This window comes from Bombina bombina, chromosome 7, assembly GCF_027579735.1.
Source record: "Bombina bombina isolate aBomBom1 chromosome 7, aBomBom1.pri, whole genome shotgun sequence".
Taxonomy (NCBI): domain Eukaryota; kingdom Metazoa; phylum Chordata; class Amphibia; order Anura; family Bombinatoridae; genus Bombina; species Bombina bombina.
In genome coordinates, this window is record NC_069505.1 from 560,471,638 (window position 1) to 560,497,380 (window position 25,743).

The 25,743-nt window shown below is 44.1% G+C and overlaps 1 protein-coding gene across 2 annotated transcripts in view; it reads left to right on the plus strand.

Moving 5' to 3' along the window:
• Positions 1-25,743, plus strand: part of LOC128667049 (H-2 class I histocompatibility antigen, Q9 alpha chain) — a 614,967-nt gene that overhangs the window by 132,569 nt on the left and 456,655 nt on the right. Inside the window, exons 5-7 of one of the 2 annotated variants that reach the window (XM_053721928.1) lie at positions 14,468-14,569; positions 16,109-16,129; positions 23,164-23,218. The exons of the other annotated variant lie outside the window; for it this stretch is intronic. Of the exons in view, the coding sequence (XP_053577903.1) occupies positions 14,468-14,569; positions 16,109-16,129; positions 23,164-23,216 (176 nt within the window). The 3' untranslated portion in view covers positions 23,217-23,218. The remainder of the gene's footprint in view (positions 1-14,467; positions 14,570-16,108; positions 16,130-23,163; positions 23,219-25,743) is intronic. 2 annotated transcript variants of the gene reach the window in all.

Below are 25,743 nucleotides of genomic sequence, written 5' to 3' on the forward strand. Positions count from 1 at the left end.
CGGTCGTAGAGATTCATCTCTTACCTCCCTTTTCAGATCGACGATATACTCTTATATATACCATTACCTCTACTGATTCTCGTTTCAGTACTGGTTTGGCTATCTGCTATATGTAGATGAGTGTCCTGGGGTAAGTAAGTCTTATTTTCTGTGACACTCCAAGCTATGGTTGGGCACTTTGTTTATAAAGTTCTAAATATATGTATTCAAACATTTATTTGCCTTGACTCAGAATGTTCAACTTTCCTTATTTTCAGACAGTCAGTTTCATATTTGGGATAATGCATTTGATTTAATAATTTTTTTCTTACCTTCAAAAATTTTGACTCTTCCCTGTGGGCTGTTAGGCTCGCGGGGGCTGAAAATGCTTCATTTTATTGCGTCATTCTTGGCGCGGACTCTTTTGGCGCAAAAATTCTATTTCCGGCGTCATACGTGTCGCCGGAAGTTGCGTCATTTTTTTGACGTTATTTTGCGCCAAAAATGTCGGCGTTCCGGATGTGGCGTCATTTTTGGCGCCAAAAGCATTTAGGCGCCAAATAATGTGGGCGTCTTATTTGGCGCGAAAAAATATGGGCGTCACTTTTGTCTCCACATTATTTTAGTCTCATTTTTTATTGCTTCTGGTTGCTAGAAGCTTGTTCTTTGGCATTTTTTCCCATTCCTGAAACTGTCTTTTAAGGAATTTGATCAATTTTGCTTTATATATGTTGTTTTTTCTCTTACATATTGCAAGATGTCCCACGTTGCATCTGAGTCAGAAGATACTACAGGAAAATCGCTGTCAAGTGCTGAATCTACCAAAGCTAAGTGCATCTGCTGTAAACTTTTGGTAGCTATTCCTCCAGCTGTTGTTTGTATTGATTGTCATGACAAACTTGTTAAAGCAGATAATATTTCCTTTAGTAAAGTACCATTGCCTGTTGCAGTTCCTTCAACATCTAAGGTGCAGAATGTTCCTGATAATATAAGAGATTTTGTTTCAGAATCCATTAAGAAGGCTATGTCTGTTATTTCTCCTTCTAGTAAACGTAAAAAATCTTTTAAAACTTCTCTCCCTACAGATGAATTTTTAAATGAAGATCATCATTCTGATTCTGATGATTCCTCTGGTTCAGAGGATTCTGTCTCAGAGGTTGATGCTGATAAATCTTCATATTTATTTAAAATGGAATTTATTCGTTCTTTACTTAAAGAAGTACTAATTGCTTTAGAAATAGAGGATTCTGGTCCTCTTGATGTTAATTCTAAACGTTTGGATAAGGTATTTAAAGCTCCTGTGGTTTTTCCAGAAGTTTTTCCTGTTCCTAATGCTATTTCTGCAGTAATTTCCAAGGAATGGGATAAATTGGGTAATTCATTTACTCCTTCTAAACGTTTTAAGCATTTATATCCTGTGCCGTCTGACAGATTAGAATTTTGGGACAAGATCCCTAAAGTTGATGGGGCTATTTCTACCCTTGCTAAACGTACTACTATTCCTACGTCAGATGGTACTTCGTTTAAAGATCCTCTAGATAGGAAAATTGAATCCTTTCTAAGAAAAGTTTATCTGTGTTCAGGTAATCTTCTTAGACCTGCTATATCTTTGGCTGATGTTGCTGCAGCTTCAACTTTTTGGTTGGAAACTTTAGCGCAACAAGTAACACATCGTGATTCTCATGATATTATTCTTCTTCTTCAGCATGCTAATAATTTTATATGTGATGCTATTTTTGATATTATCAGAGTTGATGTCAGGTTTATGTCTCTAGCTATCTTAGCTAGAAGAGCTTTATGGCTTAAAACTTGGAATGCTGATATGGCTTCTAAATCAACTTTGCTTTCCATTTCTTTCCAGGGTAACAAATTATTTGGTTCTCAGTTGGATTCCATTATTTCAACTGTTACTGGTGGGAAAGGAACTTTTTTACCACAGGATAAAAAATCTAAAGGTAAAAACAGGGCTAATAATCGTTTTCGTTCCTTTCGTTTCAACAAAGAACAAAAACCTGATCCTTCATCCTCAAGAGCAGTTTCGGTTTGGAAACCATCTCCAGTCTGGAATAAATCCAAGCCAGCTAGAAAGGCAAAGCCTGCTTCTAAGTCCACATGAAGGTGCGGCCCTCGTTCCAGCTCAGCTGGTAGGGGGCAGGTTACGTTTTTTCAAGGAAATTTGGAACAATTCTGTTCACAATCTTTGGATTCAGAGCATTGTTTCAGAAGGGTACAGAATTGGTTTCAAGATGAGACCTCCTGCAAAGAGATTTTTTCTTTCCCGTGTCCCAGTAAATCCAGTAAAAGCTCAAGCATTTCTGAAATGTGTTTCAGATCTAGAGTTGTCTGGAGTAATTATGCCAGTTCCAGTTCCGGAACAGGGGATGGGGTTTTATTCAAATCTCTTCATTGTACCAAAGAAGGAGAATTCCTTCAGACCAGTTCTGGATCTAAAAATATTGAATCGTTATGTAAGGATACCAACGTTCAAGATGGTAACTGTAAGGACTATATTGCCTTTTGTTCAGCAAGGGAATTATATGTCCACAATAGATTTACAGGATGCATATCTGCATATTCCGATTCATCCAGATCATTATCAGTTTCTGAGATTCTCTTTTCTGGACAAGCATTACCAGTTTGTGGCTCTGCCGTTTGGCCTAGCTACAGCTCCAAGAATTTTTACAAAGGTTCTCGGTGCCCTTCTATCTGTAATCAGAGAACAGGGTATTGTGGTATTTCCTTATTTGGACGATATCTTGGTACTTGCTCAGTCTTTACATTTAGCAGAATCTCATACGAATCGACTTGTGTTGTTTCTTCAAGATCATGGTTGGAGGATCAATTTACCAAAAAGTTCTTTGATTCCTCAGACAAGAGTAACCTTTCTGGGTTTCCAGATGGATTCAGTGTCCATGACTCTGTCTTTAACAGACAAGAGACGTCTAAAATTGATTGCAGCTTGTCGAAACCTTCAGTCACAATCATTCCCTTCGGTAGCCTTATGCATGGAAATTCTAGGTCTTATGACTGCTGCATCGGACGCGATCCCCTTTGCTCGTTTTCACATGCGACCTCTTCAGCTCTGTATGCTGAAGCAATGGTGCAAGGATTACACGAAGATTTCTCAAATATTATCTTTAAAACCGATTGTTCGACACTCTCTAACATGGTGGACAGATCACCATCGTTTAATTCAGGGGGCTTCTTTTGTGCTTCCGACCTGGACTGTAATTTCAACAGATGCAAGTCTCACAGGTTGGGGAGCTGTGTGGGGATCTCTGACGGCACAAGGAGTTTGGGAATCTCAGGAGCTGAGATTACCGATCAATATTTTGGAACTCCGTGCAATTTTCAGAGCTCTTCAGTTTTGGCCTCTTCTGAAGAGAGAATCGTTCATTTGTTTTCAGACAGACAATGTCACAACTGTGGCATACATCAATCATCAAGGAGGGACTCACAGTCCTCTGGCTATGAAAGAAGTATCTCGAATTTTGGTTTGGGCGGAATCCAGCTCCTGTCTAATCTCTGCGGTTCATATCCCAGGTATAGACAATTGGGAAGCGGATTATCTCAGTCGCCAAACGTTGCATCCGGGCGAATGGTCTCTTCACCCAGAGGTATTTCTTCAGATTGTTCAAATGTGGGAACTTCCAGAAATAGATCTGATGGCGTCCCATCTAAACAAGAAACTTCCCAGGTATCTGTCCAGGTCCCGGGATCCTCAGGCGGAGGCAGTGGATGCATTATCACTTCCTTGGAAGTATCATCCTGCCTATATCTTTCCGCCTCTAGTTCTTCTTCCAAGAGTAATCTCCAAGATTCTGAAGGAATGCTCGTTTGTTCTGCTGGTAGCTCCGGCATGGCCTCACAGGTTTTGGTATGCGGATCTTGTCCGGATGGCCTCTTGCCAACCGTGGACTCTTCCGTTAAGACCAGACCTTCTGTCACAAGGTCCTTTTTTCCATCAGGATCTGAAATCCTTAAATTTAAAGGTATGGAGATTGAACGCTTGATTCTTGGTCAAAGAGGTTTCTCTGACTCTGTGATTAATACTATGTTACAGGCTCGTAAATCTGTATCTCGAGAGATATATTATAGAGTCTGGAAGACTTATATTTCTTGGTGTCTTTCTCATCATTTTTCTTGGCATTCTTTTAGAATTCCGAGAATTTTACAGTTTCTTCAGGATGGTTTAGATAAGGGTTTGTCTGCAAGTTCTTTGAAAGGACAAATCTCTGCTCTTTCTGTTCTTTTTCACAGAAAGATTGCTATTCTTCCTGATATTCATTGTTTTGTACAAGCTTTGGTTCGTATAAAACCTGTTATTAAGTCAATTTCTCCTCCTTGGAGTTTGAATTTGGTTCTGGGAGCTCTTCAAGCTCCTCCGTTTGAACCTATGCATTCATTGGACATTAAATTACTTTCTTGGAAAGTTTTGTTCCTTTTGGCCATCTCTTCTGCCAGAAGAGTTTCTGAATTATCTGCTCTTTCTTGTGAGTCTCCTTTTCTGATTTTTCATCAGGATAAGGCGGTGTTGCGAACTTCTTTTGAATTTTTACCTAAAGTTGTGAATTCCAACAACATTAGTAGAGAAATTGTGGTTCCTTCATTATGTCCTAATCCTAAGAATTCTAAGGAGAAATCGTTGCATTCTTTGGATGTTGTTAGAGCTTTGAAATATTATGTTGAAGCTACGAAATCTTTCCGTAAGACTTCTAGTTTATTTGTTATCTTTTCCGGTTCTAGAAAAGGCCAGAAAGCTTCTGCCATTTCTTTGGCATCTTGGTTGAAATCTTTAATTCATCTTGCCTATGTTGAGTCGGGTAAAACTCCGCCTCAGAGAATTACAGCTCATTTTACTAGGTCAGTTTCTACTTCCTGGGCGTTTAGGAATGAAGCTTCGGTTGACCAGATTTGCAAAGCAGCAACTTGGTCTTCTTTGCATACTTTTACTAAATTCTACCATTTTGATGTATTTTCTTCTTCTGAAGCAGTTTTTGGTAGAAAAGTACTTCAGGCAGCGGTTTCAGTTTGAATCTTCTGCTTATGTTTTTCGTTAAACTTTAGTTTTGGGTGTGGATTATTTTCAGCAGGAATTGGCTGTCTTTATTTTATCCCTCCCTCTCTAGTGACTCTTGTGTGGAAAGATCCACATCTTGGGTAGTCATTATCCCATACGTCACTAGCTCATGGACTCTTGCTAATTACATGAAAGAAAACATAATTTATGTAAGAACTTACCTGATAAATTCATTTCTTTCATATTAGCAAGAGTCCATGAGGCCCGCCCTTTTTTGTGGTGGTTATGATTTTGTATAAAGCACAATTATTCCAATTCCTTATTTTATATGCTTTCGCACTTTTTTATCACCCCACTTCTTGGCTATTCGTTAAACTGAATTGTGGGTGTGGTGAGGGGTGTATTTATAGGCATTTTGAGGTTTGGGAAACTTTGCCCCTCCTGGTAGGAATGTATATCCCATACGTCACTAGCTCATGGACTCTTGCTAATATGAAAGAAATGAATTTATCAGGTAAGTTCTTACATAAATTATGTTTTTTTGCTGGCATGTAAAAACGTTTTTTTCTCTGAGGTACTGGGTGAAAAAATGTTTTGGGCACTATTTTTCCACTTGGCAATAGTTTTGATTTAAATTAGAGCAGTTCACTGATCCCTCTCACTGTTATGTGTGTGGGGGAGGGGCCGTTTTTGGAGCTTTTACTATGCATCAAAAAAACTCAGTCAGAGGTTCATTTTCTTCCTGCATGATCCGGTTCATCTCTACAGAGTTCAGGGATCTCCAAAGCCTTTTTTGAGGGAAGTAATCATTACAGCAGAGCTGTGCTGATTGTATTGACTGTGATAAAAAAAACAAAAAAAAAAAAACGTTTATTTGTGTATTTTTTTCTGCTGCCTGGGTTAGTTATCATTGCTGAGGGGAACAATCCTTTGCTAAAACTGTATATTCTGACAAAGATTGATGCTATAACTTAATTATTTTAACTGTTATAATTTTTTTCTGTGCTTCTTAAAGGCACAGTTCGTTTTCATATTATTTGTAAATTACTTTGAAAAGTATTTCCAAGTTGCTGTTTATTTGCTAGTGTGTTAAACATGTCTGATTCAGAGGAATATCTCTGTGCTATATGTGTTAATGCCAAAGTGGAGCCCAATAGAAATTTATGTACTAAATGTATTGATGCTACTTTAAAAAACAGTCAATCTGTACAAATTGAACATATTTCACCAAACAACGAGGGGAGAGTTATGCCGACTAACTCGCCTCACGTGTCAGTACCTGCATCTCCCGCTCAGGAGGTGCGTGATATTGTAGCGCCGAGTACATCTGGGCGGCCATTACAAATCACATTACAAGATATGGCTACTGTTATGACTGAAGTTTTGGCTAAACTACCAGAACTAAGAGGTAAACGTGATCACTCTGGGGTGAGAACAGAGTGCGCTGATAATGCAAGGGCCATGTCTGATACTGCGTCACAGTTTGCAGAACGTGAAGACGGAGAGCTTCATTCTGTGGGTGACGGTTCTGATCCAAATAAACTGGACTCAGACATTTCAAATTTTAAATTTAAGCTTGAGAACCTCCGTGTGTTACTAGGGGAGGTATTAGCGGCTCTGAATGATTGTAACACAGTTGCAATCCCAGAAAAAATGTGTAGGTTGGATAAATATTTTGCGGGTACCGACGAGTACTGACGTTTTTCCTATACCTAAGAGACTTACTGACATTGTTACTAAGGAGTGGGATAGACCCGGTGTGCCTTTCTCACCCCCTCCTATATTCAGAAAAATGTTTCCAATAGACGCCGCCACACGGGACTTATGGCAAATGGTCCCTAAGGTGGAGGGAGCAGTTTCTACTTTAGCTAAGCGTACCACTATCCCAGTGGAGGATAGCTGTGCTTTTTCAGATCCAATGGATAAAAAATTAGAGGGTTACCTTAAGAAAATGTTTGTTCAACAAGGGTTTATATTGCAACCTCTTGCATGTATTGCGCCTGTCACGGCTGCAGCAGCATTTTGGTTTGAGTCTCTGGAAGAGACACTTCAATCATCCACACTAGATGACATCACACACAAACTTAAATTCCTTAAGTTAGCTAATTCATTTATTTCAGATGCCGTAGTACATTTAACTAAACTTGCGGCTAAAAATTCAGGATTCGCCATTCAGGCACGCAGAGCTCTGTGGCTGAAATCCTGGTCAGCTGATGTTACGTCTAAATCTAAATTGCTTAATATTCCTTTCAAAGGGCAGACCTTATTCGGGCCCGGCTTGAAAGAGATTATTGCTGACATTACAGGAGGTAAAGGTCATGCCCTGCCTCAGGACAAGGCCAAAGCCAAGGCTAGACAGTCCAATTTTCGTTCCTTTCGTAATTTCAAAGCAGGAGCAGCATCAACTTCCTCTGCACCAAAACAGGAAGGAGCTGTTGCTCGCTACAGACAAGGCTGGAAACCTAACCAGTCCTGGAACAGGGGCAAACAGGCCAGAAAACCTGCTGCTGCCCCTAAGACAGCATGAATTGAGGGCCCCCGATCCGGGACCGGATCTAGTGGGGGGCAGACTTTCCCTCTTCGCCCAGGCTTGGGCAAGAGATGTTCAGGATCCCTGGGCGTTAGAGATCATATCTCAGGGATACCTTCTGGACTTCAAATCCTCTCCCCCAAGAGGGAGATTTCATCTGTCAAGGTTGTCAACAAACCTAACAAAGAAGGAAGCGTTTCTACGCTGCGTACAAGATCTTTTATTAATGGGAGTGATCCATCCAGTTCCGCGGTTGGAACAAGGACAAGGGTTTTACTCAAATCTGTTTGTAGTTCCCAAAAAAGAGGGAACCTTCAGGCCAATCTTGGATTTAAAGATCCTAAACAAATTCCTAAGAGTTCCATCGTTCAAGATGGAAACTATTCGAACAATTTTGCCCATGATCCAAGAGGGTCAGTACATGACCACAGTGGATTTAAAGGATGCTTACCTTCACATACCGATTCACAGAAGTCATTACCGGTATCTAAGGTTTGCCTTTTTAGACAGGCATTACCAGTTTGTAGCTCTTCCATTCGGACTGGCTACGGCTCCAAGAATCTTCACAAAGGTTCTGGGCACTCTTCTGGCGGTACTAAGACCGCGAGGAATTTCAGTAGCTCCGTACTTAGACGACATACTGATACAAGCTTCAAGCTTTCAAACTGCCAAGTCTCATACAGAGATAGTACTGGCATTTCTAAGGTCGCATGGATGGAAAGTGAACGAAGAGAAAAGTTCTCTCTTTCCACTCACAAGAGTTCCCTTCCTGGGGACTCTGATAGATTCTGTAGAAATGAAGATTTACCTGACAGAGGACAGGTTAACAAAACTTCAAAATGCATGCCGTGTCCTTCATTCCATTCAACACCCGTCAGTAGCTCAATGCATGGAGGTAATCGGACTAATGGTAGCAGCAATGGACATAGTTCCTTTTGCACGCCTACATCTCAGACCACTGCAACTGTGCATGCTAAGTCAGTGGAATGGGGATTACTCAGATTTGTCCCCCACTCTAAATCTGAATCAAGAGACCAGAAATTCTCTTCTATGGTGGCTTTATCGGCCACATCTGTCCAGGGGAATGCCATTCAGCAGGCCAGACTGGTCAATTGTAACAACAGACGCCAGCCTACTAGGTTGGGGCGCTGTCTGGAATTCTCTGAAGGCTCAGGGACTATGGAATCAGGAGGAGAGTCTCCTTCCAATAAACATTCTGGAATTGAGAGCAGTCCTCAATGCTCTTCTGGCTTGGCCCCAGTTAACAACTCAGGGGTTCATCAGGTTCCAGTCGGACAACATCACGACTGTAGCTTATATCAACCATCAGGGAGGGACAAGAAGCTCCCTAGCAATGATGGAAGTATCGAAGATAATTCGCTGGGCAGAGTCTCACTCTTGCCACCTGTCTGCAATCCACATCCCGGGAGTGGAGAACTGGGAGGCGGATTTCTTAAGTCGTCAGACTTTTCATCCGGGGGAGTGGGAACTTCATCCAGAGGTCTTTGCCCAAATACTTCGACGTTGGGGCAAACCAGAGATAGATCTCATGGCGTCTCGACAGAACGCCAAGCTTCCACGCTACGGGTCCAGATCCAGGGATCCGGGAGCGATCCTGATAGATGCCTTGACAGCACCATGGACCTTCAGGATGGCTTATGTGTTTCCACCTTTCCCGATGCTTCCTCGATTGATTGCCAGAATCAAACAGGAGAAAGCATCAGTGATTCTAATAGCGCCTTCATGGCCACGCAGGACTTGGTATGCAGATCTGGTGGACATGTCATTCTGTCCACCTTGGTCGTTACCTCTGAAACAGGACCTTCTGATTCAGGGTCCTTTCAAACATCAAAATCTAACTTCTCTGAAGCTGACTGCTTGGAAATTGAACGCTTGATCTTATCAAAGCGTGGTTTTTCTGAGTCAGTTATTGATACCTTAATACAGGCTAGGAAGCCTGTTACCAGAAAGATTTACCATAAAATATGGCGTAAATACCTATATTGGTGCGAATCCAAAGGTTACTCTTGGAGTAAGGTTAGGATTCCTAGGATATTGTCTTTTCTACAAGAAGGTTTAGAAAAGGGGTTATCCGCTAGTTCCTTAAAGGGACAGATCTCAGCTCTGTCCATTCTGTTACACAAGCGTCTGTCAGAAGTTCCAGACGTTCAGGCTTTTTGTCAGGCTTTGGCCAGGATTAAACCTGTGTTTAAAGCTGTGGCTCCACCATGGAGTTTAAACCTTGTTCTTAACGTTTTACAGGGCGTTCCGTTTGAACCCCTTCATTCCATTGATATAAAGTTGTTATCTTGGAAAGTTCTATTTTTAATGACTATTTCCTCGGCTCGAAGAGTCTCTGAGTTATCAGCCTTACATTATGATTCTCCTTATTTGATTTTTCACTCGGATAAGGTAGTTCTGCGTACTAAACCTGGGTTCTTACCTAAGGTAGTCACTAACAGGAATATCAATCAGGAGATTGTTGTTCCATCCTTGTGCCCAAATCCTTCTTCGAGGAAGGAACGTCTTTTGCACAATCTGGATGTAGTTCGTGCCCTTAAATTTTATTTACAGGCAACTAAAGATTTTTGACAAACGTCTTCCCTGTTTGTCGTTTACTCTGGTCAGAGGAGAGGTCAAAAGGCTTCTGCTACCTCTCTCTCTTTTTGGCTTCGTAGCATAATTCGTTTAGCTTATGAGACTGCTGGACAGCAGCCTCCTGAAAGAATTACAGCTCATTCCACTAGAGCTGTGGCTTCCACTTGGGCCTTTAAGAATGGGGCCTCTGTTGAACAGATTTGCAAGGCTGCAACTTGGTCTTCGCTTCATACTTTTTCCAAATTTTACAAATTTGACACTTTTGCTTCCTCGGAGGCTATTTTTGGGAGAAAGGTTCTTCAGGCAGTGGTTCCTTCTGTATAAAGAGCCTGCCTATCCCTCCCGTCATCCGTGTACTTTTGCTTTGGTATTGGTATCCCAGAAGTAATGATGACCCGTGGACTGATCACACTTAACAGAAGAAAACATAATTTATGCTTACCTGATAAATTCCTTTCTTCTGTAGTGTGATCAGTCCACAGCCCGCCCTGTTTTTTTTTAAGGCAGGTAAATATTTTTTAAATTATACTCCAGTCACCACTACACCCTTGGCTTCTCCTTTCTCGTTGGTCCTTGGTCGAATGACTGGAGGTGACGTAGAGGGGAGGAGCTATATAGCAACTCTGCTGGGTGAATCCTCTTGCACTTCCTGTAGGGGAGCAGTTAATATCCCAGAAGTAATGATGACCCGTGGACTGATCACACTACAGAAGAAAGGAATTTATCAGGTAAGCATAAATTATGTTTTTTCCCGCACAACAACAAAGGCCTGAAACCAGTTTGTGAAATTTTTTGCTAACTTCCTATAGCGCTTCTTCCTCTCCTCTTCCTTCTTTTTTGATGCATTCTTCTTGGAATCCTCAGGGATTTTGAAAGATTGGTCCAGAGGCAAAAGGGAAAACAACTCAATGAATTCCCTCTTCCATATCTTTTCCCTCAATTCCGCCGTGAGATGCATGCCCAACGGGCCAATGGAACAAAGACAGGACCGCGACAAGGCGGTGACCACAATCTTAGGCTCCGGGCCCCCCGCCCCCTTCCCTAATGCGGTGACAGCAGCAGGGGTGGCCACCGTAGCGGACTGGCCCTGAGGGTCAACCACCGCCACTAGACCAGACCCAACAAATGGCGACCCTACTGTGACAGTACTTGCTACAGGAGCTACCGGCAGGACCCACGCACTAGACACTGCCCCAGAGCCCAGTGACCCAGCGCCCTCTAGCCTCGCTAACAAGTCACATTACCCCTTCCACCACAGTGACCACAACAGAATCCTTACAGACATTCACCCGTATTCACCCCAACACCCTGACCCACCATGGCATTCCTGCCCGTACCATTTCTTGCTTCCTCAGCCCTCTGGGACTGACCCGAGTTGGATACAGCCGTATCTATCTTCTGGCTCTGGAACCCGCTACCGCCAGGTTCTGTAGCAGCTGCCTTATCCTCGCCTTGGTGTCCTGTAGCCTGCAAAAAAGACACATGTGACAAGCCCACATACCCGCACCTGTCTGCGCTGTGGAAAAACCCAAGGCACTGGCCGAAGCTCCCCCCCTACCCCTCTTTGGAGCCATGGCCTCGGTGTCTCCCTGACCTAGATCCTCAGCCCCATACTTCCTGCACTGTCTGCCCCTAGCGGGCATCCCACCACCCCCAGCCTATACGGCCGTTTCACATTACCAGTAGTCCCTCTAGCCACAGAATAATTACCCCTCCCCACTTTACCCCTCTGGCCGTGGCCGAAGCCCCTGGCCATACTCACTGACTCCCTCAAGTCATTTACTTCAGCATGTTCCTCAAATGGAAGGCCATCCTCCAAATCCAGCCGGATGGTCTCAGTCCATGAATCTTGCAGGCCGTAGGAATGCCCTCTCAGGCCGTCACCCCCAACAGCAAGCAGGCCGGAAGAAGTCCCTGGCCGTGACACCAAATCCCCCACATCTGCAAAAGAAACATCTTTAGGCTCAGTCCCAACACCCTTTACAGGGACATCCCTACCCAACACCCCCCCACGGCCCCTAACTGACGAGAAGCCCCCCCTAGCTACGCCTGTGAGCATAGACTGACTCTTAGGACCCCCCTTTGAGTGGTGGGCGGGACCATATCCTCCTCCGAGGAATCCAAACAAAGGGTAAGGTCCTCAAAGTCATCCCAGGACTCACAGACCCTATGGGACTCAAGACTATCGCCCCCCCAACTACATATATGCCCTGAGGGACCTCGGTAACTCCTCTTTTCCCATTGCCCCTGGCCGTATCAGAACCCACCACTAGAGCCTGGACCTCCAAATGCAGCTTCCCCCCCCCACCAGGCCATCATCCCCAGCCGTAAGTGCATCACCCGCACCCCTGGAGCCTTCCCCCCCTCTACCGTCACTGCACCTTACCACCTCAGGCCCCCCTGGGCCATGACACCTGTCAAGCTGCCTCTCTCCTTCTCCAGGCCTGCACAGGCCATCCACTCCCGTCTTTCCCGGTGCCAGACTCTTACTGGGCTGCTGCGTAGCTCTTGAGACCTCCTGCGCCACGGGATTTGCCGCTGCCACCTTCCTCGACGTCCTTCTGGCTCCCAGACTAGGACTGCCTCTTCTACGGCCACCAGAACTCCTCCCACCATCCGGACTCAGGCGAGATGGGGCTTCGAGCGGCGCACGGCCTGGACCTTACTGCAACATGTTCCTCACCGCCGGCAGCACCAGGATCCAGCAGGGACCGGAGCTTCTCCTCCAGCCAGGTAGGACCTTTTTCCTCCGCAGCATCCCTCAATTGAGACAGCAGGGCATCAAGCTGAGCCATACCCAAGACTGAGCGGGAAGAAGCACGAAGGAGCAAGTGTGTAAGCTGTTGTCACCACATTGTTTATTCACAAGTGACTTCCTGCCTCTTCCCGCTCAGCCCCTTAAGTATGGTTCAACTTGAACCAACCCCTTCCCCTCTACCCCAACCAACCAAAAGGGGGCCTCTTCCTCCCTTAGGTCAAAGTCCCTTCCCGTTCACCCTGTCACTCACAGGGACTTCTGTCACTGTAGTATGCGAGAGACAGGCAGGTTACTGAGCTCTGGGCACATATCTAGTGAGGTCTGTACTGTAAGTCAGTAAGTCACACTGATGTCACATGACCAGCACTAACTGATAACATTGTGCGCATGTGCTGTCACTGTAGTATGTGAGAGACAGACAGGTTACTGAGCTCTGGGCACATATCTAGTGAGGTCTTTACAGTAAGTCACACGGATGTCACATGACCAGCACTAACTGATAACATTGTGCTAATGTGCTGTCACTGTAGTATCTGAGATACAGACAGGTTACTGAGTTTTGGGCACATATTTAGTGAGGTCTGTACTGTAAGTCACACTGATGTCACATGACCAGCACTAATTGATAACATTGTGCTTATGTGCTGTCACTGTAGTATGTGAGATACAGACAGGTTACTGAGCTCTGGGCACATATCTAGTGAGGTCTGTACTATAAGTCACACTGATGTCACATGACCAGCACTAATTGATAACATTGTGCTCATGTGCTGTCACTGTAGTATGTGAGATACAGACAGGTTACTGAGCTCTGGGCACATATCTAGTGAGGTCTGTACTGTAAGTCACACTGATGTCACATGACCAGCACTAACTGATAACATTGTGCTCATGTGCTGTCACTGTAGTATGTGAGAGACAGACAGGTTACTGAGCTCTGGGCACATATCTAGTGAGGTCTGTACTGTAAGTCAGTAAGTCACACTGATGTCACATGACCAGCACTGACTGCTAACATTGTGCTCATGTGCTGTCACTGTAGTATGTGAGAGACAGACAGGTTACTGAGCGCTGGGCACATATCTAGTGGGGTCTGTACTGTAAGTCACACTGATGTCACATGACCAGCACTAACTGATAACATTGTGCTCATGTGCTGTCACTGTAGTATGTGAGACACAGACAGGTTACTGAGGTCTGGGCACATATCTAATGAGGTATGTACTGTAAGTCACACTGATGTCACATGACCAGCACTAACTGATAACATTGTGCTCATGTGCTGTCATTGTAGTATGTGAGACACAGACAGGTTACTAAGCTCTGGGCACATATCTAGTGAGGTCTGTACAGTAAGTCACACTGATGTCACATGACCAGCACTAACTGATAACATTGTGCTCATGTGCTGTCACTGTAGTAAGGGAGAGACAGACAGGTTACTGAGCTCTGGGCACATATCTAGTGAGGTCTGTACTGTAAGTCAGTAAGTCACACTGATCTCACATGACGAGCATTATACAGGCTCAGAGGTTAAAGCTTTTATTGATTTTATTGGACTCATCTTATGTTTTAATTTCAGAACCTAAGAATTCCCAGACCAACCTGTTCATCATTGTTGCTGCTGCTGTAGTTGGAGGTCTGCTGATTATCGCAGCTGGGGTTGGTGGATACGTTATATACAGTAAGTGCACAGGACTGAAACTTTTTGTTAAAGGGACATGAAACACCACATTTTCTTTTCTTTTATAATTTAACAAGCAATTTTAAACAACATTATTATTTACTTCTATTATCTAAAGGTTTAACTTTGTTATCTTGTATAAATGTGTATGTTCTGTCTGAATTTGTTTCATATCCCTTTAAATAATGAATTATAAACCAGTTTTTCAGGCTTTGTGTGCCTGTCAATAATAAGTGAAAAATTAACTCCTTAGTATGTTTGTGAGAAACATATAGGAGGAATATATAAGCTAAAATACACAGAGGTAGGAAGTGTGGGGGCAGCAGATTTATCAGTGCCTAGGGCAGTAAAAACCCTAAATACGCCCTTGGTCAAGTCAGTAACACACAGTATATAAACATATACAGCACAGGACCACTAACGTATATAAATATAGGATAGATATGTACATCAGCACACAGGTCAGTAACACACAGTATATAAACATATACAGCACAGGACCACTAACGTATATAAATATAGGATAGATATGTACATCAGCACACAGGTCAGTAACACACAGTATATAAACATATACAGCACAGGACCACTAACATATATAAATATAGGATAAATATGTACAAAGCATCAGCACACAGGTCAGTAACACACAGTATATAAACATATACAGCACAGGACCACTAACGTATATAAATATAGTATAGATATGTACATGGCATTAGCACACAGGTCAGTAACACACAGTATATAAACATATACAGCACAGGACCACTAACGCTTATAAATATAGGATAGATATGTACATAACATTAGCACACAGGTCAGTAACACACAGTATATAAACATATACAGCACAGGACCACTAACGTATATAAATATAGTATAGATATGTACAAAGTATCAGCACAGAGGTCAGTAACACACAGTATATAAACATATACAGCACAGGACCACTAACATATATAAATATAGGATAGATATGTACAAAGTATTAGCACACAGGTCAGTAACATACAGTATATAAACATATACAGCACAGGACCACTAACATATATAAATATAGGATAGATATGTACAAAGTATCAGCACACAGGTCAGTAACACACAGTATATAAACATATACAGCACAGGACCACTAACGTATATAAATATAGGATAGATATATACATTAGCACACAGGTCAGTAACACACAGTATATAAACATATACAGCACAGGACCACTAACGTATATAAATATAGGATAGATATGTACAAAGCATCTGCACACAGGTCAGTAACACACAGTATATAAACATATACAGCACAAGACCACTAACATATATAAATATAGGATAGATATGTACATCAGCACACAGGTCAGTAACATACAGTATATAAACACATACCGCACAGGACCACTAACATATATAAATATAGGATAGATATGTACAAAGCATCAGCACACAGGTCAGTAACACAAATAATACTTTCCCTGTACTCATGATTATCTTAATGTCTTTGAAACAAACATTCCTAACCTTATTTTATTTACTTTTTAGGGAAGAAGAATCCTTATACAAGTAAGTTACCTTTTCATGTATATAAAATATTTTTCTTTACACTTATTATTGTGACCTGGCAAAATGATAGTAGTCTGTGTGCTCTGTGTGTGCTTTATATTCTCTGCATGTCCTTGTGTAGTAGTGTATGTGAGGAAGGGAGTGACACTGTCACATCATGTGCTGTATCAGTGATGTGTATACATGACCTGGTGTAGTAGTGTATGTGAGGAAGGGAGTGACATCACATTATATGCTGTATCAGTGATGTGTATATGTGACCTGGTGTAGTAGTGTATTTGAGGAGGGGGTGACACTGTTACATTATATGCTGTATCAGTGATGTGTATACGTGACCTGGTGTAGTAGTGTATGTGAGGGGGTGACACTGTCACATTATATGCTGTATCAGTGATGTGTATACATGACCTGGTGTAGTAGTGTATGTGAGGAGGGTGACACAGTCACATTATATGCTGTATCAGTGATGTGTATACGTGACCTGATGTAGTAGTGTATGTGAGGAGGGGTGACACTGTCACATTATATGCTGTATCAGTGATATGTATACATGACCTGGTGTAGTAGTGTATGTGAGGGAGGGGGTGACACTCACATTATATGCTTTATCAGTGATGTGTATACATGACCTGGTGTAGCAGTGTATGTGAGGAGGGGGTGACACTTTCACATTATATGCTGTATCAGTGGTGTGTATACATGACCTGGTGTAGTAGTGTATGTGAGGAGAGGGTGACACTGTCACATTATATGCTGTATCAGTGATGTGTATATGTGACCTGGTGTAGTAGTGTATGTGAGGATGGGGTTACACTGTCACATTATATGCTGTATCAGTGATGTGTATACATGACCTGGTGTAGTAGTGTATGTGAGGTGGGTGACACAGTCACATTATATGCTGTATCAGTGATGTGTATACGTGACCTGGTGTAGTAGTGTATGTGAGGAGGGTGACACTGTCACATTATATGCTGTATCAGTAATGTGTATACATGACCTGGTGTAGTAGTGTATGTGAGGAGGGTGACACTGTCACATTATATGCTGTATCAGTGATGTGTATACATGACCTGGTGTAGTAGTGTATGTGAGGAGGGGTGAGACTTACATTAAAAGTCCCTAAGGCTTTGATAAGTTTATCAAAGCCCCTACAAACACCTGCTCGCCGTATTTAACAAGCAGTGGTCAACAGACCGCTGCTTTCCTAACCTCTTCGCCACCTCTAAGGTGGCGAAATTCAATCTCCGTGGTCTAGTCCGACCGAAAAGATTGACAGCTCCTGCCCGCACGTGACTGGCTGTGCGCGGGCAGGGATCGGGATTGCACGCGAGCGCAAAATAGCCATTTCTAGATGGTTTATTGTTGTTTGCTTTTCGTCATTATGGTCTGTGCTATCTGATGAGTTCACCCCCTTTATTTCTTTCTAATGACACAGTGAGTCCACGGATCATCAGTAATTACTGTTAAGAATATCACTCCTGGCCAGCAGGAGGAGGCAAAGAGCACCACAGCAAAGCTGTTAACTATAACCTTCCTTCCCACAAACCCCAGTCATTCTCTTTGCCTGCGTTGCAAGGAGGTGGTAAAGTTTTCGGTGTATGATAGAAGTTCTACAATCAAGTTTTTATTATTTTAAAAGCAGAGTAGGTTTGCTCTGATCTTTCTGGGGTCTAGCCTGGTCCACGTCAGTCTCTTCAGTAGGGCAGTGGTGGCTTTTAAGCAATTGGGAACTTGTGAGGTACAATCCTCACTGCGCTTTCTCAATCGTCTTTGCTGCCCTAATCTAAAAGCCTGAGTAAGTTTACTCAGTTCTTTCCTTTTTCACAGGTCCATGTGAGGAGAATCAACCTCTCAAACCGGGTGAGCTGTCCTGCTGCCGGACAGACTGATTTTTAGGTGCCATGTTTAATTTTTTTTTTTGTTTAATTTTTTTTTTCAGGGTAAGAAAAATTCTGCCACTTGAGCAGCTAGCTCCATTTTAAATGTAAAGGGGACATTTCATTGTAATCCTTTTAAGGGTTAACAATGGCAGTTTGCAGAAACTGTGTGACGTGTGGTGGCTCAGATTGTGTTCCTAGCTCCGGTTGTGATCCGGGCAGGACTTGTGTGTGATGTGTGGTCCGTTTTGATATACAGATCCTGGTTAATTGCGGCTCTTTTATTAGGGACATTTTTGCATCAGAACTTTCCTTCCAACTGCCGAGACGGCCCCAGATTAGAATAGGGGCGGGTCTTTCCAGAGGCGGCGGTTGTTTGGCGCACTTTAATTTCTCTCTGAGGAGAAAGTTTCAGTGCTGTCAGTTCTGGTTTGTGGTGTAGTTGTCAGCTGCTCCTCTATTGTCGGGCTCAGACGACGGATCGCAGGTCCGGAGTTCAGTCGGTTCATTCAGTAAAGCTACCGTTGAGTGGTGAAATAGTTTCCAGGCAGCAGGACAGGTAGGCACCTCAGTAAAGTTGCTGAGGTGTAGAGGGTTGCCTGGGGAAGTTGCAGTATATCTGTTCTTTTCTTAAATTAAATATTTAAAGGCACAGTAACATTTTGTGTACAGTTTAACTTTAAGGCTAAAATAAAAGCAGCTTTTTATTTTTTTCCTTTGGGGTTTTGTTTTTGTTGCAAGATGGACCAAGAGGCTTTGCAAATTGTTGCATGCAAGTTATGTTTTGATTCCCAGGTGGAACCACCAGTACCATTTTGTTCTTCTTGTATTGAGAGAACTTTGTGTTATAGAGAGAGAGACTTTTTGAACATGAGCCACCCTTAGATAAGGCGGATGCTGTTCAGGGGTCTCCTGTACCAGATATGCCACAACTGTCCCCCCAATCATCCCAATCTTTTACACATGCAGTGCCCTGCGTTTCCTCTCACAATCCGATAGGATTTTCTTTGCAAGACATTGCTACTCAGGTATCTTCTGCGGTATCTGAGGTGCTGTCTGATTTTCTCATGCTTCAGGGAAAGCGCAAGAGGAAGTTTAATGAATTAGCTAGTAAGGTTTCTGATCAGGTTGTGGCTAGCCAAGTTTCCCTTGCTCAAAAATCTGAGGAGGAAGACACTTTGGTGGCATCTGAGGGTGAAATCTCAGATTCTGACAGTATAATTCCTGCTTCTGATGCTGAAGTTGTATCCTTCAGGTTTAAGCTGAAACACCTCTGCCTGTTACTTAAGGGGGTTTTAGCTACCTTGGACGACTCTGATATGACTGTCGTAGTCAATCCTAAGAAGTTTAGCAAACTGAACAAGTACTTTGATGTTTCCTCCGCGGTGGAGGTTTTCCCTGTACCAGACAGTGCTACAGAGATTATTGCATGGGAGTGGGAGAGACCTGGAATTCCCTTTTCTCCATCTCCAATTTTCAAGAAAATGTTTCCAATAGCTGACTCTATTAAGGAGTCTTGGCAAACAGTCCCCAAGGTGGAAGGGGCGATTTCCATTTTGGCTAAGAGAACCACTTTTCCCATAGAGGATAGCTGTTCCTTTAAGGATCCTATGGAAAAGAAGTTGGAGGCATTGTTAAAGAAAATCTATGTTCACCAGGGTCTACAATGGCAGCCTGCAGTGTGCATTGCCACTGTCACCAGCGCGGCAGCCTACTAGTTTGATGCTTTGATTCTATTCAGACAGATACGCCTCTTGAGGAGATCCAAGATAGGATTAAGACTCTTAAATTGGCTAATTCCTTTATCACGGATAATTCCTTACAAGTCATTAAGTTGGGAGCAAAAATATCTGGCTTTGTTTTACTAGCTCGCAGAGCTTTATGGTTGAAATTCTGGTCTGCGGATGTTTCTTCTAAGTCCAAACTTATGGCGATCCCCTTCAAGGGTAAGACCTTGTTTGGGCCAGGCTTGGCTGAAATTATTTCTGATATTACAGGAGGAAAAGGATATTTCCTCCCACAGGATAAGAGAAATAAACAGAAAGGGCGTCATAGTAATTTTCGTTCCATTCGAAACTTTAGAGGTAAGCCTTTCCAACCCCCCCCCCTCTTCCAAGCAGAAACAGTCCAAGTCTTCCTGGAATCCCAATCAGCCTTGGAACAAGGGGAAGCAATCTAAGAAGCCCGCAAATGATTGCATGAAAGCCTTCCCCCGATCTGGGAGCTGATCTTGTAGGGGGCAGACTTTCTCACTTCGCTCAAGCCTGGGTTTGGGATGTTCCGGATCCCTGGGCGGTGGACATTGTGTCCCAGGGATACAAACTAGAGTTCAAGACTTTTCCTCCCAGGGGCAGGTTCCTCCTCACAAGATTATCTGTAGACCAGATAAAAAGAGAGGCGCTCTTACATTGTGTTCAGGATCTTTCTGCCCTGGGAGTGATAGTTCCCGTTCCAATGCAGGAACAGGGTCTGGGATTCTACTCCAATCTGTTTGTGGTTCCCAAAAAAGAGGGAACTTTCAGACCGATTTTAGATCTCAAAAGTCTAAACAAGTTTCTCAGAGTACCGTCCTTCAAGATGGAAACTATTTGTTCCATTCTTCCCTTGGTTCAAGAGGGTCAGTTCATGACAACCATAGACCTAAAGGATGCGTACCTTCATGTTCCCATCCACAGGGATCATCACAAGTTTTTGAGGTTTGCTTTTCTAGACAAGCACTTCCAATTTGTGGCTCTTCCATTCGGTCTTGCTCCGGTCTCGGGGCGTTGCAGCAGCACCATATCTGGACGACATTCTAGTTCAGGTGCCGTCTTTTCAACAAGCAAACTCTCATACAGAGATCTGTCTCCGCGAATAGAACTGGATCAGGCGACAAGAGAATCTCTTCCGTGGTGGTTGTCTCAGGAACATCTCTCCCAGGGAACCTGCTTCCGCAGACCTACCTGGGTGATTATGACCACGGATGCCAGCCTGCTGGGATGGGGAGCAGTCTGGGCTCGTTAAAGGCTCAAGGTCTATAGACTCCGGAGGAGGCAGTTCTCCCCATAAACATCCTAGAGCTGAGGGCAATCTTCAATGCTTTACTGGCCTAGCCTCAGTTAGCTTCAGCCTGGTTTATCAGGTTCCAGTCGGAGAACATAACTTCTGTGGCTTACGTCAACCATCAGGGAGGAACTTGGAGTTCCTTGGCCATGACAGAGGTAGACAGCAGTTGTTGGTCTCTGCCCACTGAATAATTTTGGCTATCTGCGATCCACATTCCAGGAGTGGACAATTGGGAAGCAGATTTTCTGAGCAGACAGACCTTTCACCCGGGGGAGTGGGAGCTCCATCCTGAGGTGTTTTCCAGTTTGATCCTCAAATGGGGGCAGCAGGAGTTAGATCTCATGGCTTCTCGGCAGAATGCCAAGCTCCCGAGGTATGGTTCGAGGTCAAGGGATCCAAATGCAGTCCTGATAGATGCACTGGCGGTGCCATGGAATTTCAGTATAGCATACTTGTTTCCTCCGCTCGCTGTCCTTCCACGGGTCATTGCTCGGATGAAGCAGGAGAGGGCTTTGGTGATTCTCATAGCACCTGCGTGGCCTTGCAGAATCTGGTATGTAGACATAGTGGAGATGTCATCTCTTCCACCCTGGAGACTCCCGCTGAGGAAAGACCTTCTACTTCAAGGGCCCTGCCTTCATCCAAATCTTGTTTCTCTGAAGCTGACTGCGTGGAGATGGAATGCTTAATTTTATCTAAGCGCGGGTTTTCGGACTCGGTCATTGAGACCTTGATCCAGGCCCGTAAGCCTGTGACTAGAAGGATTTACCATTAAATATGGAGCATAAATATCTGTACTGGTGTGAGGCCAAGGGGTTCTTGTGGAGTAGAGTCAGGATTCCTAGGATTCTGTCTTTTTTCCAGGACGGTCTGGAGAAAGGTTTATCAGTGAGTACTTTGAAGGGTCAAATATCTGCTTTGTCTATTTTGTTGCATAAGCGTTTGGCGGATGTGCCAGATGTGCAATCCTTTTGTCAGGCCTTGGTCAGAATCAGGCCTGTGTTTAAACCTGTTACTCCTCCCTGGAGTCTTAACCTTGTTTTAAAAGTCCTTCAGCAGACTCCGTTTGAGCCTATGCATTCCTTAGATATTAAGTTGTTATCTTGGAAAGTTTTGTTTCTTGTTGCCATGTCTTCTGCTCAGAGAGTTTCGGAACTCTCTGCGTTGCAGTGTGATTCCCCCTTATCTTTCATTCTGATAAGGTGGTTCTGCGTACTAAGTTATTATTTTCGGATAGGAATATTAATCAGGAAATCGTTGTTCCTTCTTTGTGTCCTAATCCTTCTTCTCATAAGGAGCTTTTATTGCACAACCTAGATATGGTACGTGCGTTGAAATTCTATTTGCAGGCGACTAATGATTTTCGACAGTCTTCTGCCTTGTCATTTTATCTGGGAAACGCAAGGGTCAGAAAGCTACAGCTACTTCTCTTTCTTTCTGGCTTAAGAGTATAATTCGCTTGGCCTATGAAACTGCTGAACAGTAGCCTCCTGAGAGAATCGCAGCTCATTCCACTAGGGCTGTTTCTTCTTCCTGGGCCTTCAAAAATGAAGCTTCTGTGGAACAGATTTGCAAGGCTGCAACTTGGTCCTCTCTACACACTTTTTAAAAATGTTATAAATTTGATAGTTTTGCCTTGGCTGAGGCTTCTTTTGGGAGAAAGGTTCTTCAAGCAGTGGTGCCTTCTGTTTAGGTTCCCTGTCTTGTCCCTCCCTTATCATCCCAACAGTAATTACTGATAATCCGTGGACTCACCGTGTCATTAGAAAGAAAACTAAATTTATGCTTACCTGATAAATTTATTTATTTCTTGACACGGTGAGTCCACGCCCCCCCCCTGTATTTTTCAGACATTGTTGTTTTTTTTTATAAACCTCAGGCACCCCTGCACCTTGTGTTGCTTCCTTTCTCTCCTTTTCCTTCGTACGAATGACTGGGATTTGTGGGAAGGGAGGTGATACTTAACAGCTTTGCTGTGGTGCTCTTTGCCTCCTCCTGCTGGCCAGGAGTGATATTCCCAACAGTAATTACTGATGATCCGTGGACTCACTGTGTCAAGAAATAAATAAATTTATCAGGTAAGCATAAATTTTCTTTTTCTTTTTCCAGAGGCTCCAAATAAGGATAATGATTCCTCCCCAGCTTCATCCACCACTGCCTGAGAGTAAGTTATTGAATACTTGACCTTTTTGTGAGTCTATAACCATCATGTTAAGCACAGGGTCACCTAGTGTGTGTGTGTGACAATGACTTTAATTCCCCAGAAATGTAATGGGATTTAAATGAAGCAGATGTGCAGTTTCCTTTTTGCCAAGCACCATTTTACCCAAAAGCAATGAGTGTTAAATGTCCTTTTAAAGAGAAGATAGTAAACTACACACGTCTGATGCCATTTTTATTTAAAGTGCTAAATCATATGTACTGGGTACTTACAGCATCCCAGATTACTGGTAACTGACACATAGCTGTTTCCCAACTGGTCTCCTAAGCTCTAATTATGAAGTATTAAGTAATGATTTGTTGAATGATTGATTATGGATATTATATAATTAATTACAATAATAAAATTATTGTCAATTATCAATATTAATATTTAATCACAATTCAAATTTTTACTAAGTTCTAATCAGGTGAGTGTTGTAAACACAGTAAAATATATTTGTGAAGTAATGAGTATTCAGTTATGATAAAATATATACAGATTAATTGAACATTAACAAGTTATTAATAAGCGATTATTCAGTTATACACAAACACACTAAAAGTTGCAAATAGATCACAAGATGTTTACTATGCGCATTTATTCTCAAACCAATTTTCTGATACACTGTAAAATAAAATATTGTATTTCCACTTTAAAAACCAAGTTGTAACCCTATGGGTATAAATCTAATAGCTAAATTTAGGGTAATCCTATACTATAAAAGGCCAAGTGTGTTTGTCCGAAGCTGTCATGCGCAGTAGAGACAGCACGAGGACAAACACACCTGGCCTTGGATTCCCTACCTGATCTGCCGACTGCTGCGAGAAGAAGTGGGCGTGGCCGATCGTTAAGGGGCATGGCTTAGGTGGAAGGCCGTAAAGGGGGCTGGGCAGGGCCGTGAAAGGCCGTGGAGAGAGCTCAAACAGCTCAAAAGAGGGGAGAGGGGGGAGAGAGAGATCAAGAGGGGAGAAAGAGACAGGGGAGAGAGAGAGGGGGGGGGAGAGAGAGGGGAGATGGAGAGAGAAAGAGGGGAGATGTGGAGAGAGAGAGAGAGAGAGAGAGAGGGGAGAGAGAGAGGGGAGAGAAAGAGGGGAGAGAGAAAGAGAGAGGGGGGAGATAGGGGAGAGAGGGGGAGAGAGGGGGAGAGAGAGAGAGGGGAGAGAGAGAGAGGGGAGAGAAAGAGGGGAGAGAGAAAGAGAGAGGGGGGAGATGGAGAGAGAGAGAGAGAGAGGGGGGGAGAGAGAGAGAGAGAGAGGGGGGGGAGAGAGGGGGGGGGAGAGAGAGGGAGGGGAGAGAGAGAGAGGGAGGAGTGAGAGAGAGAGGGAGGAGTGAGAGAGAGAGGGAGGGGTGAGAGAGAGAGGGAGGGGTGAGAGAGAGAGGGAGGGGAGAGAGAGAGAGGGAGGGGAGAGAGAGAGAGGGAGGGGAGAGAGAGAGAGGGAGGGGAGAGAGAGAGAGGGAGGGGAGAGAGAGAGAGAGAGAGAGAGAGAGAGAGAGGGAGGGGAGAGAGAGAGAGGGAGGGGAGAGAGAGAGAGAGAGGGGGAGGGGAGAGAGAGAGAGAGAGAGGGGGGGAAAGAGAGGGAGAGGAGAGAGAGGAGAGAGAGAGGGGGAGAGGAGAGAGAGAGAGGAGAGAGAGAGAGAGGAGAGAGAGAGGAGAGATAGAGAAGAGAGAGGAGAGAGAGAGAGGGGAGAGAGAGAGAGGGGAGAGAGAGAGGGGAGAGAGAGAGAGGGGGAGAGAGAGAGGGGAGAGAGAGAGGGGAGAGAGAGAGAGAGGGGGGGAGAGAGAGGGGGGGGGGAGAGAAAGGGGAGAGAGAGAGAGGGGGGGGGGAGAGAAAGGGGAGAGAGAGAGGGGAGAGAGAGAGGAGAGAGAAAGAGAGGGGTGAGATGGGGAGAGAGAGAGAGAGAGAGAGAGAGAGAGGGGAGAGAGAGAGAGGGGAGAGAGAGAGAGAGAGAGAGAGACAGAGCGGGGAGATAGAGAGAGGGGAGAGAGAGAGGGGAGAGAGAGAGACAGAGGGGGGAGATAGAGAGAGGAGAGAGAGAGGAGAGAGAGAGGAGAGAGAGAGAGAGAGGGGAGAGAGGAGAGAGAGAGAGAGACAGAGCGGGGAGAGAGAGAGACAGAGGGGGGAGATAGAGAGAGGAGAGAGAGAGGGGAGAGAGAGAGAGAGAGAGAGGAGAGAGAGGGGGGGAGAGAGGAGAGAGAGAGGAGAGAGAGAGAGAGAGAGAGAGAGGGGAGAGAGGAGAGAGAGAGAGAGGAGAGAGAGAGAGAGAGGGGGGGGGGGGGGAGAGGGGAGAGAGAGAGGAGAGAGAGAGGGGAGAGAGAGACAGAGGGGGGAGATAGAGAGAGAGAGAGAGGGGGAAGAGAGAGAGAGGGAGAGAGAGAGAGAGAGAGGGGAGAGAGAGAGAGGGGAGAGGGAGAGGGGAGAGAGAAAGAGAGAGAGAGAGAGGAGAGAGGGGGGGGGAGAGAGAGAGAGAGAGAGAGAGAGTGGCCG